The 17,355-nt window shown below is 35.8% G+C and overlaps 1 protein-coding gene across 1 annotated transcript in view; it reads right to left on the bottom strand.

Moving 5' to 3' along the window:
* Positions 1-659: 659 nt before the first annotated feature.
* MARCHF5 (membrane associated ring-CH-type finger 5) overlaps positions 660-17,355 on the bottom strand; it is a 52,977-nt gene continuing 36,281 nt past the window's right edge. The window contains exons 3-6 of the mRNA XM_006073694.4: positions 8,715-8,845; positions 4,830-5,013; positions 4,541-4,707; positions 660-3,560 (exon numbers count right to left, since the gene is read on the bottom strand). Coding sequence (XP_006073756.1) covers positions 3,444-3,560; positions 4,541-4,707; positions 4,830-5,013; positions 8,715-8,845 — 599 coding nt within the window. The 3' untranslated portion in view covers positions 660-3,443. The remainder of the gene's footprint in view (positions 3,561-4,540; positions 4,708-4,829; positions 5,014-8,714; positions 8,846-17,355) is intronic.

Raw genomic sequence — 17,355 nt, 5'->3', positions numbered from 1 at the left:
TTTGAGCAAACTCCAGGAGACAGTGAAGGACAGGGAAGCCTGGCCTGCTGCAGTCCATGGGGTCGCAGAGTCGGACACTACTGAGCGACTGAACAACAAATTGGCATAGATTTAGTTTCTCTGTGTATCAAAGTGTTCTCACTTAATTCTCACAATAACCCAGGAGATAGGTTTTATAATCTTCACCTTATTGATGAGATCATCTGAAAGGTAATTTACCCTACAATTAATTATCAACTAGAATATGCATCCAGGACTGACTCTTTGAAGTTTCTTGGGTAGTCTGTCTCTCAGATGGTGGCAGTGAAGTGATTTAGACACAATTCCTATGGAGGGGAGTATCTGATGTACTCATTCTAGAAGATTCTCATCTTCATGGCATAAGACCACCCACAGATCTCATCTAATCATAGTCCAAGTGGCTCTGAGGGTGGGTGAGGGGGGGTTTCATTTTAAAAATTAGAGCATACTTGGAATTTAGGCTGGCTTGTTTATAAAATTAAGATAAATTTCTTTATAGTTCTCAAAAAATACAGATTACTTGTATTAAGAGCAAATGTCACTAGTATCTCAATTACTATAATTTAAAAAGAATTAAGTAGGTATGGAATAAACAAATTATGTTTTGGAAGTTGTTCAACAGACAAAGTACACCTAGAGAACATAAAAATTCTTTATTTAACCTAATCCAGCCAGTGTTGAGATAGTCTATGTTAAAAACAAGACATTTTAAAAAATTACAGCACAGTTAGCAAGGCAGTGACTAATTAAGTCAGTTTAATTTTATATTCTTCACAGTCATTTGATAATCATGTAATGATGAACAATATTTTCTGCCACTTTTGAGATAAGTTAATTTCTGCAAACAAGAGAATTCTACTAGTTGTCACTGAATTTTATAAAAGAGGTTGAAAACATTAACATTTATAGAAATAACACAGTAAAGCAATGTGAAAATAAATTGGAAAACACAAATATACCCACCCATCCCCAACGTCTAGAGCATTCCTTTAGTCTGTCCCCTGGTGTTTCTCTTACCACCTCATTCCCTCTTCCTAGAGTTCAGCAACTGAGACACTGCTACTCTGCAGGGGCTATTCTGAGTTTAGTTAAAGTGCCTCTGTTCCTTTAATTTCTCAGTTAATCCTAGAAACAGTCTTCTGAAATAAAGTATTACTCATATTTCAGAGATGAAGAAAACCGTGGCTAAGAGGTAAGTTGCTTGATCAAAGTCATACCTATAATTATTAAAAGCAGAATTAGGATTTCAACCCAGGCCCACCCAACTTTAGTTAGCCTACGATTTTGTTGCTTCAGGGTGGTGTGGGCCACTTTCTGAAGAGACTGGTACATGGTACTTCTTGAGCTAAGGCTCTTTAGATTTCCAAATTTTCCATCCCGAGGCTGAGGCTCCTCCAGTCCCCAGGCACTTGCAATTCCCCCCAGAGCCCTAGAAACTTCTTCTCCCTACCCTCAAAGGATTCGAGTTGCTCCTCTGGCCTCACAAGCCCTGATGCCAAACAAACCCAAGCAGTTACTCCCCCATTTGGGGCATATAGTATTAAATGGAGAACTATGTGCTTGTATAACTTTAGTAAAGTCTGCTAAAAGCTGTTCTATATAACAAAATTATGCAGGAAATATCCAGTCTTTTCATATCAAAAATTAAAGAAAAGCCAATATATTTTATAATTATAGCTAATAATCTGCTATTTTTATATATAATCACAGATTTTTATATTTCCCCTTCAGAACTGTAGCAGGGTTCTTAATAAGGCTGTCATTCAAATATCCCCTTCCTAAGTAAATACAGCTTTGAATGTTCAATAGTCATTCACATAAATTTCATGTTATTACTCAAAATTAAGACATTCATACTATAGAAAGGTACCAGTCTTAAATTACTAAATTAGCATACATCATTGCAATCTAACAAGCTCAATCTATATTTGCTACAATCCTAAAGAAAAGTGGCCACTTAATCGTTAAGGGGGAACATTCATATTGTCATGCATTAGATACTGTGAATTAGAAAATAAATAGGGTTTTTGGAACTATCTTTAAAAAATTTAATATTAATTCCTGAAAATAACTCCAAGACCATTCAGATTGCTGAACATTAAAAGGGCCACTACTGAACAGCTTAAATAACTGCTTTTGAAAAATGAATATAAAACTAGTTATACAGTGATTATTAAGGTGCTAGCCTCCTCAATATGACAAGCAATTTAAATTTAAAAACAATAGTATTTTTTTTTCCTCATAATAATCTCACAAAAACAATGACCTTAGTATTTGCTCAAGACTTCTTGTTTTCATAATTATTCCTCACTGACTGGTATAAAAACAAAGAGCTCAAGGCCTCACCTTGGTTTACTCACTGCTGGTTTTCTGTCTGTTGAAATTAGACTGTAAACTACATAAAAGCAAGAACCAAGTCTGTTGTGTTCACCACTGTATCCCACACAGCACTTTGCATAATGCCTGGGCAAGCAGGAGGTGACCAACAAATACCTGAATAACTGAATCGATGAGAGAGGAGAGTAAAATAACTATTGATTTTCTGTAAATCGTTCTCTGTGCTCAAACTACTATAAACTGTCAGTTCTATTTTCTAGAAATACGAATTAAAAAACTTTCTCCAGTGATGGAAGGACCTGATGTCTGTGTCTCTGTGTCAGTTTGTCTGTCTCTCTCTCTCACACACACACACACATACACACGCACGCACACAGTAATTAAGACTGCATGAGTCAAAATTACATCATGAACTATGAGATGTCAACATTATATAAATAAAATTTAATAGTGAAAAAGTGATCTGGAAGCCCTGTGAATTTTTACCCTACACATTTTGGAGGACATCACATGGGTTAAGAAAAACACAACAAAATTGCATTTGTTCAGATAATCATTTGAATGTTTACATACATTTTTGGTTTGTTAATTATTTATAACTAATTTACATTTCCTCATATTAACATATACTTCTGCTTAGCTTGTAATCAAATTATGCCAGTGAGAAAAATCCTCACAGTACCTTCATTGAGTTGCTAATTCTAAGAAAACACTGAACATGAACATGTACAAAAGAGGCATTTGAATAAAACAGCATGTGTATTTTTAAATATTTGCACAGTTTGATCTTTACATTTCTGTCTTGAGGAAAATATGAACAAAACTCAGGTTCACCATGCTAAGATAATGGTTCAGATGACCGCCATGAAAGGAGTACATACAAAACAAGGAAAACAAATCACATCCTTAGGTTCCGTGATTACTGAGAGGGTTTCCCCTGCCCTAAGTGCTTTATTATATTTCTTAAAAATATGAGAGCAGCAGCTTATTACAAGTCTCCATTACTGTGCATCAATGATGGAATCAGAACGACACAACAGACTCCTAAGAATGGGAGGACTGCAGAACAACAAGAAGTCGCAGTTTTATGCTTCTTCTTGCTCTGGGTAATTTAGGATTTTGCGGTGTGCCTGACGTAAATATTGCTGCTGTTTGAAGTAAACCTTGAATGCTCCTTTAATGGCAACAAAAGCAATTCCACCCTAAAATAAAAAGAAAAATTAGCTCTTTATAATGCAATTTATAGAAAACAAAAATCATTTTACTTATATCACAAACGACATTGTCATTGTTGCTAATTCAGATAGCTGCAAATGAAACAGTACTTTTTCTTTTTTTTAATCAGAGAGTGAACTAGGGAGACAGACACTGCGGGTAATATGTCAGTGAAAAAAAGTGAGTGTCAGTTGCTCAGATATGTTCGACTCTTTGCGACCCCATGGACCTCTGTCCATGGAATTCTCCAGACAAGAATACTGGAGTGGGTTGCCATTTTCTTCTCCAGGGGATCTTCCTGACCCAGGGATCAAACCCAGGTTTCTTGCACTGCGGAGATTCTAAAGGCAGATTCTTTACCATCTGAACCACCGGGAAGCCCAACAGGTCAGAGATGCCTCTATCATCTCTGAGTAATCTTCCTTCTACTTAGTTCTAAGGCTCAGGCATTATATGCAGGCTACCTCCAGAGAGAAGTGGGAATAATAATAGTGACATCAAACAACACAATGGCTTATTTATTACTCTGTGCTAACATTTCAAATTTATGATCTCATTTAACCCTCATAATAATTCTGAAGTAGCTACCACGACTATTTCCATTCTACAAGCACAGAGAAGTCAAGCAATTTTATTTAGGTTTCTCAGCAAGGCAATGTCTCTGATAGCATTTGAACTGGGCAGTCTGACCCTAGAGCAGAAGCTCTTCACCAGTATCTTTTGGGAGTAATGATTTGTGCCTAACTGAGGAGAGAAATCACCCACAGCATAGTTCCAGAAGACCAGAGCTACTATAGTGGATCCTCTTTTTGTTGCTGTTGGATGACAAGTGGGGATCAAATAGAGGCTTAAGGCACAGAGCAATAGTATAAATATATAGTCCCATTCTTTTTTTTTTTTAAAACAAATATATAGTGCATTCTCTTTGTATAGTCACTTGAAAAAAGTAGTATTAAAACCACCTTACCAAGATTGTCCTTTGTAAATTAGAGTTAACACTACTGAACATTAGTTTACCAACTATTGTCGCAATAGTAGGAAAAACAAGGGCTCCACACAAAATTCGGGTGGCAGAGACATGATCTGCTAAAGGATTAGCCTCAGCTGGAATTCGAGGAACAGGACAACCAATCCCTAGAGAAAAAGATGGAGGGTATTAGTGCTAATAAATCAGAAGCTAAAATATCTTTGCATGGTAGGATTCATCCACAAGATTAATTTGGTATGTTCAGTACCACCATAATTTAGGGCCTTACCTGGGAATATACTGTTCAAAATTTGTAGTTTATTTGAGTATTTGCGCCAGAGTCTAAGCACATAGTCCTCCCAGCGAATCATCTTGCCTAGTATCAGCATGACAGGAATAGTAGGAAGTCCAATTAAAAGGAATAAAGGATCAGCTCTCTCCATAACATCCAGACCTTCTTTATGGCCTACAACCTGAGAAACAGACAGCGTTTGCTCCAATCATTACCTTGTCTAATGAAGGGTTACATTCTTGAGTGCAATTCATTTTAGAGAAAACTACTAAATTTAGAAACAAAAAGTTTAAAAAAATAAACCAAAGCTGTTTCATATTAAATTGGAATAAAAGATTTAAAACCCACATTGATTACATTTCAATGGAGGGAAGGGGATTTCTGCTTCTTGCTTATGTTCCTCTTGTTTAATTTGGTTAGCTTGGGTTATAATTTTAGGTTCTCATGTATCTTCCCAAGAGCATCTGTTTTCCTGCTCTTCCTACCAGGAGGTAAGCACAGCCAGCCAAGGGGTGGGACTAGTCTTCAGGAGATGGCCTGAAACCTCATTTCTCTTTGGCTTTCTCCCTGCTCATTGGGATCGAGTGTAATTTCTCTGGCTGGCTAAATGCCGGCTCTACAGACCAAACTCAAAAATGCAATTCCAAGGTCTAGATTTGAGGGCATGCAATAGGAGGTCCAGTTTTGGCTATAGGTTCCAGTCACTTTTTCTAATCCAGGAACCCAAGGGTGCCTTTGTATCAGGTTGTAAAGCTAAAACAATCCTTTTCCTCTCATCTGGGTCTTGGGGTAATTTCTCAGTTGTTTTAAGATCTGAGAAGGCAGGAAGGACATGATTAATTCTCATCTGTGAATCTCCATACTTGCCCTCCTGGTAGAATTCTTTTTACTTGCTCATCAGTCTTGACTTTACATGTCTCTCAACATGGCCATACTGTTGGTGAATGTCTTACTTTTAACTAGAATACGTCCCTGGATTCTCTTTCACAGGTCTCAAATGACCTTCCTTTAGCCAAAAGTCCCAACTGCTCACAAATTAAATATATTTCTCTGAGGGATTATTCTTGGCAGTTATGACAGGGGAGACTATTTCAGAATTTCGGGGTTTGAGGGCATTCGGATGTCATAGGTTGATATGAGGACAGTATTATGAAGGATTCTATATAGTTTTTCTGTATACACTTGAGGGTTAAACTGTGAAGAAAGAACTGTTGATACAGACAATCTATATCTTTATCTGTGTATATCTCTGAGAAGGATAAGGGAAAAGGAAGGAAATGCAAGGAGAGAAGGGAAGAAAGAAGGTAGGGAAGACTAAAAGCCCTACAGACAACATTTACTTGGGAAAACAAACTCATGAAAAAAAGTAAATGGGATCTTTTTTTTTTTAAATGAGATGTCCTTTATGTCAGCTATTATAGCAGATTTGTTTTTAAGGTGGACTTCAAGATGTGAAATAAGGAAGCTGACAATGATCAGGGCAAACTGAAATTCTCGGCAACAGATCTGATTCAGGTGGAAATAGTTTATGAAACCATGTGGAGCGGACCAAAGTGGGCATTATTAAAGCTTCAGCCCAGACTTGTGTACATGACTGATTTATTTAACCAAGATGTAACATTGAAGAGTAGGGACCAGCCTCTTCCACATGGTCAAAACCCATGGTGTCAGTATCTAATTATCTTCTGTGTCTCCAGGTAGAGCTGCCCTAAAGTGAATTAGTCTGGTTCACAATATTTCATAAACACATATCCCACACATTGAGGGCAAAGTGGATTAGCCCAGACTCTCCTTACCTATAATGCTTGCTCCATGACACCATTTTTTATATCATTTTATTATTTTCAACATTATGATCACTTTATAACTAAATGTGATTTAAATACTTCTGGAGTGTTAGCAAATAAATTCAGAAAACTAAAAAAATTCCTTTGTTGGGTTAGATTTTTTTTTTTAGAATTTAGGTTTTAAAAATATAAAGCAGAGTGTGTATTCAGGTATGGACTATATATAGTAAAGGAAAATTTATTACTCATGGGTATCAGTAAAAATCTTCTAAACAGGTGTCTAAGGATGAGGAAATAAAAAAGGAAATAGGGCAAATAGTGAGAAAAGTCCATTTTCCCATGTGTGCTCAAGAGGCATGCTTTGTGCATTAAGTTGAGGCTGACCAGTACATGCATACTCACATGCATTCATTCAACTGAATATTGATTATGTGCCAGACACAGAACTCGGTGCTGGGAAATAAAAAGTGAACTAAAGAGACATCTTTTGGAGGTGACAGACAATCAACTCAAACAAGTGTACAAACATAAATGTTAAGGAACTAGGATAGTATAACACCTGCAGTGTCATACTACCTGCTACCACAGGTCAGAGTCAAGGGCAATAAATGAAAGCTGAATTAAGCAATGAGGCTGATTTAACTTTGGTCAAAACGAAACCAGCAAACCTTGTGTAGAATCATGTACATTCTGGTTTTATGCCCTAAGATGGAAAAAGAGATTATTTTCAAGACTTAAATTTTGAGGTTAGATTCAGGAATGATAGAATGCCTTTGCTAAGAATTTCTTCTCCATATATAAAATCAAGGCCTATGGAATTGTAGGTTTAGAGAAACTGTAGGCTAGTCTCCATAGTCAGCTAGGCCTGCAGTTAATCAAAACTTAAAAGCTAAGAGTTTTAATTAAGGCTTGATCCTTTAAAGCACCTCCTATAGAACCCTACTTTGAAACAGTAGGATGGAACAGTGATGAACTAAAAGGTCTTCTTAGCATTAAAGATAATTAAATGTAACATAATTAAGAACAGTCAATCCTGTGGGGGTTCTACGCTAGAGGCAGATTGGTTGGATTGACAGAATGAAGTTAAAGAAAACAAGAGGCTCCGCTAGCCATCCAGGTATGATGGGGGTGGGGTGGGGGAATGACAGTAGGTCAGGCATTAAAGACAGTGGAAAGGAAGCCACAGATGTTAAGACATATCAAAATAGAAACTGCTTGGACTTGGTCAGCAAGTCCAAACAGAAAGAGTTAAAAATAAAGGTAATCCTAAGAATGTAGGCTATTTATTGAGTAGATGGGAAAATAACTGTAGGGATCAAAGACATAGGAAATTATAACAGGGAATAAATTTAGGCTTCAAACTGAGGAAAAGACAAGTTTGATTTCAATAATACTGAGTGTGAAGTCACAAGAAGTCATTTAAGGAGAAAGGCCATGCTGCTGTTATAGGACTGATTTTATGAAAATATTAAGATGAAAGACATAAATCTGAACACAAAACTCATGGGTAAGATAGGTAGAAATCTTTATGGAAAAGGTATAAAGAGAGAAGAGTCAAGGGTTTGGGACTACATAAATCTTGAAATTTAAGTCTCTAATTTCTATCAACAATGATTGTAGCATTGTTTTGTAATAGCAAAAAACTAGAAGTAACTAAATGACTAATTAACAAGAGACTGGTTGTTGAACTGTTGAAATTCTATACAAACAATGCTATTCAGATTTCTCCATAATTTGTGAAAAGATCTGTAAAATTCACTGTTTTTGGAAAAAGAGGGATTCAGCTCTAATGTTTTCTTTTGCGAGGCAAAGAATAGTGTGTGTGGGAGAACATATTTTTTTCTTACATATGCACAAATAAAGTCTGGAAGAAGGTTTGGGTTAGGCAGTGGCTACCTGGGGAGAGGGGAACCTGGGTAAGTGAAGGAAAGGAGTAAGAAAACTTTCCCCTAGAGAGCTTTTTATATATTTTCTTATTTTTAAGCCATGAGAATATTATTACTTGGTCAAAATAATAATTTTTAAAACTCCTAACAAAAATCTATTTAATAGATCTTCATATCAAAAGTAACGTCATCTGACAGAATAAAAGGACCTGCATGACTGTCACCGCTCCGTAAGTCACAGCTGTCCAATAGATGGAGCCAACCATTATTCCTGCTGCAGCAAAGGGGCAGGCTTTCGAGATCAGTCTATCTGCAAGATCCAAGACGTAAACAACTGGACCTATAATATAAAGAAAACAAAGTTTCAACAAAAGACAGATTTTTAAAAAAGACTTGTTCAGTACCCACAGATACAAAATATTTTTATGAAGTTGAATGCACTGATGCTTTAGAAATAACTTTTATTATAACAGTTATAAATGTTGTAAATATAATGGGAACCTAGATTTAACAGATTTAGAATTTCTCAGTCATTTGCATGAATAGCTAAGTTTCACTTCCTAAACCCTAGGAAAGAGCCTCTTCAAATTTTTATCTTTAATAGTAAACCTGCTGCTGCTGCTGCTGCTAAGTCGCTTCAGTCGTGTCTGACTCTGTGTGACCCCATAGATGGCAGCCCACCAGGCTCCCCCGTCCCTGGGATTCTCCAGGCAAGAGCACTGGAGTGGGTTGCCATTTCCTTCTCCAATGCGTGAAAGTGAAAAGTGAAAGGGAAGTCACTCAGTCGTGTCCGACTCTTAGCGACCCCATGGACTGCAGCCTACCAGGCTCCTCCATCCATGGGATTTTCCAGGCAAGAGTACTGGAGTGGGGGTGCCATTGCCTTCTCCGAATAGTAAACCTAGTAAACCTAAAATTAAAGCCTCAAACACAGCTGCTTTTTATAAAGGAAAATAGTTCTCTTGTTTCTCTTAATGACACTGAAGACTATACAATGACATAGCATTTCTACCTGTTCTCCATAAACAGTTCCTGGCCACAGTTAGATTCTATAGCATTTGGTAAGAGTGTCACTTTTTTGACTTCACTTACTACTTCCTTGATAGTGCGTGAAGGTAACCAAGGCTATTTTCCTGTAGTTACACAAGTCTATTTTACTTTGATATCCAATTTAGTTGAGCGTTATTCTCTAACAAACAACTTGTAATGATCATGCCACTTTTTGTGGCATTCTAACAGCTGGATGTGCCAATTATACTTCAATTATTATGTGTTTACTAAGCGAACTTTGGTTACTACCTCCTCTGGCAGTTATCTGGAATAACTACACTTGGAGGAAGTATAATAACTACCATTAAGCCTGATATAATTTAGCTCCAGAATCTCCTAGAATAGCAGAAAAGCCTCAGAACTGATTTAGAGCAAGGCCTAAAGAACTGAATATCTAAGTTTAACTAAGGTATCATAAAAATATTGACTTAGTAATCATATTTGTTGAATGCTCTCTATGTACAATGTACTTAAGACCTTTTCTCAGAAATGTTTAAGAGCTGTATCTACCCCTGAGGGCTTGCAATCTATAAGAGGATGCTGTATACAAAGCCAATATATTTTTCAGTGTACGAAGAAATTCACATAGCAATATGATGATAAAATCACTACAAGAACAAGTATCCATCTACGGAGCTCTACTTTATAGTTCCTGATTTTTGGAGCCAGTAATATCACTCATCACTGTATACAGAGGGACCATATTGTGAAGAAGAAAGGACACTAGGAGAGATGTCAAAGGGACCTATGATTTAAATTCAGCATATAAACTTACTATTGTCAAAGTCTAACTTACATAACATTTAAAATCATGACAAGTTATCTTCTGGGACCAAAGAGAAAAAGTAAGCCTAGTGCAGTGCATACTGACTCTATATTCTACGTGAAAGCAGGCACTGTATGACATATTACATGTATCATTAATCTCATAATGTAGGGTTTAACCCTTAAAACACACAAATTTGCTGGGTTAAGTTTGTAATTCACTCAGAAGGTGCAATTAAAAAAATTTTAGTGAGTCTTCAAAGATTCCTGAAATGCTAGTACCAAAAGTTAAAGCCAATGGGTAAACATGAAACCTCAAAACTTCAGCTTTCATATTCTCTACTGATAATTCTTTAATCAGAAAATTGAAACCACAAGAGAACAACTAGAGACTCTTTACAGCACATTTCCACCTACCAACATCACATATCCTATCTGAAGTCAGTCCCTTCACTTTAGATCCCATCCCCTCACCAACTCAAAGACATGGCTCCAGCAATTCACTCCTTCCCTCCTACAGCATTTCTCCCCTACCCTTTATTGGATTATTGTCATCAAACATGTTATTATTTCTTTTACTTAAAAAACAAACCACCTCTTTTCTCGATCCTTTCTCCCACTGCTCCATTTATTTGCTCCCTTTACAGCAAAGTTACTCAAAAGACTTTCCAGTTTCCATTTTTTCTCCTTCAATCCTCTCTTGAACTCACTCCATCAAAATTGCTCCTCAAGGTCACTGACAAGCTACACAAGCTAAACCCAGTGGTCTAACCTCAGCCTTCCTCTTATTTGGCCTACCGCCAACATCTGACAGATGTTCCCCTTTTCCCAATATATGGTTCTTCATAGCATCTCCAGGACTTCACCATCTCTTTGTTTTCTTTCTATTTCACCAGTCACTAACTTTTCAGTCTCCTTTCCTGGTTCCTCTTTTTCTTGGCCTCAGTGAGGCCCATCCTGTGAACTTCTACTTCATCATACTCCGTATTTGATTACTCAGCTCTACTTTTCTTTTTCCCAAAGCATCTATCACTTAACATACTCTAATTTCCTTATTAATTGTTTCCACCTACTAGAATAGGGGCTGAGAAACTATGACCCATGGGCTGAATCCACCTTGCTGTTTTTGTAAATAATGTTTTATTGCAACATGGTGACATGCAAAGCCTACAAAACAGTTAATTGACTCTTGAACAACACGAGTTTGAACTGCATGGATCCACTAAGATTTTTTTCAACAGCAAATACTACAGTTCTATATAACCCTCTATTGGTTGACTCCGTGGATTCGGAGGGATATGGAGGAGCTGTGGATAGACGACTATAAGTTTACATGTGGACTTTCCATCACACAGAGGGTTGGCAACCCTTCCCCGTACACTGTTTAAGGGTCAGATGTATTTACTGTTTTTTTTTTTTTTTAAACAGAAAAAGTGTTCTGGCTCCTGAACTAGAACACAAGATCCAAAGTGAAAGCAACCTTTTTATTTTGCTTATTGATGAATCCCAAATTCCTATGATTCTCAAAAATTTGCTTAACTTTCTACTGAGGTACTTATTTTAAACTATGATATGAAAATCTCTAGGTCTTCCTTTTTCATTATTTTGTATGAAGCCCAAGTGATGAGACTTATTTTCTACACAGTCACAATCAAAATGTATTAGAAGGTATTTTATCTGCTTCCAACTGACCTTCTCCCACCCCCTATCTTTTCAAAAAGGGTGCTTGGAAAGATCTACTGATGGAGCAAAGTAATAGGTCATTTAGATGAAAACATAGTTCCTAAAAAGTAATCCATCACTACCAATTTTATCTGCTATGGACACGGACAGTATAGAGATGTCTGAATTCTTTCCTTTAAATATCTCAGAAGGTTTCAACACAGTAAGCTCGGTTTTCAATTTTCTTCTGAATCATTAGATATGAATTCTTTCTGTACAAACTAAACAAACAAATCCTCATATTTCCTTCTGGAAATTTTTTACTCATCCCTTGTGTCATATGCAACAGATATGCTGGATTAAATGAAGACACTAGCTGCATTTTATAATTCCTATTTCCAGTTTTTCTGACAAAATTCTGTCTAGGCTTTTGTCTTAAGTTTTTTTTTGCCTAAACCTCTCAAGTCTCTTCCAGGCAGACTAGTCCAAGATTAGTTTAGTATTTTAAAGGAGAATAAATGCCTAGTGGTAAACATTACCACAGAAATATAAACTGCCAGGTATTTATTTCTGACAGCTAAAGATTATCTAGGAATATCTTATTTGATGAATAAGAATAATCACCAAAATCCTCCGGATGCAGGCCCTCAATACTACTTTTCTTATTAGGAAGCTTATCATGTGTTACTATGCCATGACTGCAGGTCATAAAAGGAAAACTGTAACAGTCAATAGATGTTCTCATTGTTAAGATTACAGTGCAAACAGTTGCAGGAAATGAGGAAAGCCAGGACTCTTGCCCTTGAAAACCTCAATTCTAATGGAGAGGAAGAAGTATGACTAAATGTAAATCACAAGTTAAATATGTAAGGGCATAAAAAAGTTTTAGTATTTTAAGAAGGCATTAATGAATTTTTAATACCTCAGTTGGCTTCATCACTTATGTTTCCAACAGTACTGTATTTACACAATGAATGGCAATTGGAGAAGCTATGTATAAATATAAGTTTTGAAAATTCAACAATTTAATTGTTGAATAAAAGGTCACTAGGGAAACATGGAATTAAAAGAAAATCTATTGTGAATTCTTTTGTACAATAAAGCTATAAAGCTTTTGTAAAGTAAATAACTATACCTAATGTTTTGGGTAAGTTCAGATTTTCACATTTCAGATTTGAGTAACATCAATCAGTGAGCTGAGAACTATTGGGGAAACTCCTAAGTCCATGTCTACTGAAAAGAAATAATCAGTTTTATCTGGCAGACACTGCAAAAGTAGATATATTGTAATTGCTGTGTTGTGATTTAAATTCAAGTCTATGTATGCATGGTTATTAAATTTATGAATTAATGACTGAAGGACAGGTAATACTTAGTGTTCAAAATCTCCGGGCACTGTTTACAGTCATACCCAGAATTCCCAGGCCCTTTCTTGGGGAAGAAAGGTATCCTCAAAAATATCTCTGACCAATTCTTGAAAAATGATTTCTAAAAGCTGCCAGAGTGCTAAAGATCCTAACACAAAACATAATTTAATGCTTCACAAGGTAACCTTTTATAAGCTCCTGAGAAGGGAACAGCTTCCATGAACTCCAAGGTTTCTATTAAGTAGCCAAATTTATAAGAGAGATTGCAGAGAATTAGCTTTGATCCAGATCCAACTCAAATGCCAATGCTAAGCCAAATTATCAACCCCACTCTCAGGTTCAGAAGTATCCAGAATTGCAGATTTTGGAGGCCACCAGGAGTCTTAACAATATAGTTCTAAAATTCTTTCCTTGCACACTATTTCCGGAATTACTGCCCCTGCTTTGATTAAATCTGTGTGAAAATCCAACTTCCCAATGAAAACTAACCTCAGCTGATAGAAGTGGACTGACTGCTCTACCCCGCCCTGTTCATGTTTCATGAAGCTGCCTTTACACACTACCCCACAAGTGCACTTACCCCTTTGCTTGTGCATAGTGTTAGTACTTTATGTTCTTGTTCAATGTTTGTTCAGTTGTCTCAGTATCCTTTATGTCTGTCCATGTCAGCATCATCTTAGATTGAAAACTTCCCAGGGGGCAGGGGCCATGTCTGTTTAACTCGTTTTGTACAGTGCCTAGGATAGAACCATGTACAGATAGGTGCTTAAAAAATGCTCTTTAATGATGACTGGTAGCACTCTCAGGGACTCCCTAAGCTCCAGCTATCTTCAGCACATGGTACTTGGCAGTACATCAGGGCACTCTGGCCTGTTCTACAGGGCATTAGAATGCAATGGCACAGGAGGCTAGCTGCAGCACTCTGTGGCAAGTATTTGACTCTACCCATTGTTAAGAAACAACTTAATATCACAACCACCAATTCAACTAAGAGTTAAAATACGTGGGAATTTTGATGGAATAGTAAAGAGCTTTAACTCTTTCTCTAGCGTTCATCTGTTTCCAACATTAACACGCCAGAGGCTAGGTCTAAGAGCCTCAGACAAGCTTATGTAAGTTTCATCTTTAATTGCTCTGCTTGTAGGGTGAGATGTTACTATTTTTTTAATGTAAAAACAAACATCCTGCAAACTCAGGCTGTAAGTTCCTTTGCCTAATAACAAGAAGTTAGTCATTAGATTGTAAACAGAAGGGTTATGTTTTGGACAATTATTTATTGAACCAAACTAATAATAATTGACCCCAAATCCCTCAAAATAAGCAACACTGAATAAAAGATTCAGAGTCAAAGGAGATGAGTACCATGTCTCAGTGTGTGTGTGTGTGTGTGTATAGGTATGTGTGAATATATATAGTGTATGACCAAGAAAAGTAACTAAAGATCATCAAAGTAGTTCAAAGTACATAGTTTGTGCCAAGGGAAAGCTTCAATTTGTCTTCATTAGAATAGAACAGCCCATAGAATATATGAGGGCTATAAAGTCAACTACTAAGTACTTATTAAGCACCTATTGTACACATAGAATTTTACTATGCATTAAAATGTAAACAAAATTTAATACACTAGCCTCTGCCTCCAAGGAGCTACAATCTAGTTAGGGACAAACAATAAATACACATTAAACAACTAGAAAACTTAATAGAAAACTGACAAATTTAAGATAGTATCATACAAACTATACAGATACATGTCAACAAAATTTTAAGATTATAGAGAGGGTAAGGATACAAAGAGTTTTGTATGTATGTATGTATTTAGTAATCAACAGAAGTAAATCTTGACCTTGAAGTCTTTGATCTGAAAAGTCTATGCTAAAAGACCTTCTAACTAGAGATAAAAGATTGTATTCAAAGGGTTTATATATTTTTTAAAAAGCTAGTATGCTATCAAGAGTTAACTGATAGAAAGTTGGTCGGATCTTTGAAAACATGACACAACAGGTAGGAAGCCTCTGGTGAGAGACATGCTAAAATGAATACGATCTTTTAGGAAAACTAAGAAAATTTAAAGTCAGAATAAGCCAGAATAGAATCCACAAGATTTTGTATCCAAAGTAAGTATAAAAAAAGAGAGAAAGCATCAATCTTTATCTCTATATTAAAGCAGCTTAACATAAAAGAGAGATGAGTTAAAAATGATAAATATTAAACCTAATTAGAGAAAAAATGTTTGGTCAGCTTTCAGGAGAAACCATGCCTGAAGGATTATTCTTTGAATTTCAAACTTAAAAGTTGAAAAAGTTAAGTCATGATACAAGAAAGACCACTACCAATTATCATTAATACATAAAAACAGATGGCAATATTAATTATGCACACACTACATATATGCCAAGGAACTATTACATATTCTTTTTTCTTCTTTAAACATACATATATTTTAAAAATTATCCATGATGGGAATATAGTTTTATTAATAAGAAAAACTACTTTCTAGAGAATAACAAAAGGTTATCATAAAATTCAGGTAATCATACCCCAAGGAAGGCCAACCTGACATTACTGTTTCATTTTCTTTTCCCCTTTATATGAGAAACTCACAGTAGGCTTCTTAGGAGGCAAAATAACAAGTTGGGTGTGGATTCAGTAGGGTCTACTGTGTGAAGTATGACAAAATGCTATCTCTGGACCTTAATTTCTACATATGTAATGATAATGAAAATAATATCTACTTCAGAGTTTTTCTGAAAAATTAATGCATATAAAACTCAATACAGGACATAATGTTACACTGTAATAATGTCAGGTATTAGTTCTTTCAAAAACAGCATACTAAGTATAACAGAACTCTGGAATAGAGGTATAATCCAAGACAGATGTTTGAGGAAAAATTTATGGAATAAGGCTCTGGTATAAAAATAGACTGTTTCAGGAAAATCTTAGGTAAGAAATAAAGGACAGATCTTTTTTGCCTTAAGGTCTAGGACAAGGAGGAAGAAGGAAATTCATGGAGCCAAGAAATCTGGGAATGGAGAAAGAGAAGACACTAGACTATAATTAGTAATTATGTCAAAAAAATTTTAAGATTCTGTAATTGTGTTTTGGACCTATAATTAGCTACCTGTATTTATACATAGTGTACACCCAAAAAGGTTTATCCTGTTGGAAGATACTTATTAAAACAAATTTATATTTAAATCTTAGGGAACAAGACTAGAAGTGGTCCAGCAATAAATACAAGAAATCCTTACTTTGAAGGTATACTAGTCATCTGCTTCATAAGAGGGTATATGAATGAGGGCCAAAGAAGATGTAATGAGACAGCTAACTACAAACTTTAACACTAGAAGGTACTCAAAGACTGAATCATTATGGAGTAGGATTTTGGTTTTTAAATTCTGTCATTTTGATCATCCATAGGAGTTTAGATATAAAGCAAAGTTTTAAAAAATAAACACTTCTCTAATGGCCAAGTGTAAATATTACCAGAAACTCTTAATTATATTTATATGAAGAAAGTACTTGAATTCTTAAGTCTAAACTGGTTTTCAAGTAATGAAATAAGACAACAATATATTTTATGAGAGCAGTCAGGTGTAAATGGCTTGGATTATTAATAGAGGGCTGTGTGGTTAGAGGAAACAGTATAGACTATTCTTAGAGAGTAACTGATAGCTTAGAAAAACATTAAAAATGTAAAATTCTCATTAAATTGAAGCCATGAAAAACTTCTTTAAATTTGGGGAAAATTTATTTAATGTATATTTAGTACCCTGTTTCAAACAGCATTCTTTTTTGCTTTCCAATGGTTTAGCCACCTCATTCATAAAGAAATGTTAAGTTAAAACTGTGAAATAAAAACTTTTCTTATCTAATAGATTATACTGACAAACTAAAACATTAGCCCATCTATTGGCAGAGCTCTAGGTGAACAGGTAGACTCATCCATTGCTGGTCCATGTAAAATAGTATCGTTCCTATGGAGGGGAATTGGGTAATACCCAGC

This window comes from Bubalus bubalis, chromosome 23, assembly GCF_019923935.1.
Source record: "Bubalus bubalis isolate 160015118507 breed Murrah chromosome 23, NDDB_SH_1, whole genome shotgun sequence".
NCBI lineage: Eukaryota > Metazoa > Chordata > Mammalia > Artiodactyla > Bovidae > Bubalus > Bubalus bubalis.
Note: the sequence above shows the minus strand (reverse complement) of the source record. Positions and strands in the feature narration are given on the sequence as shown.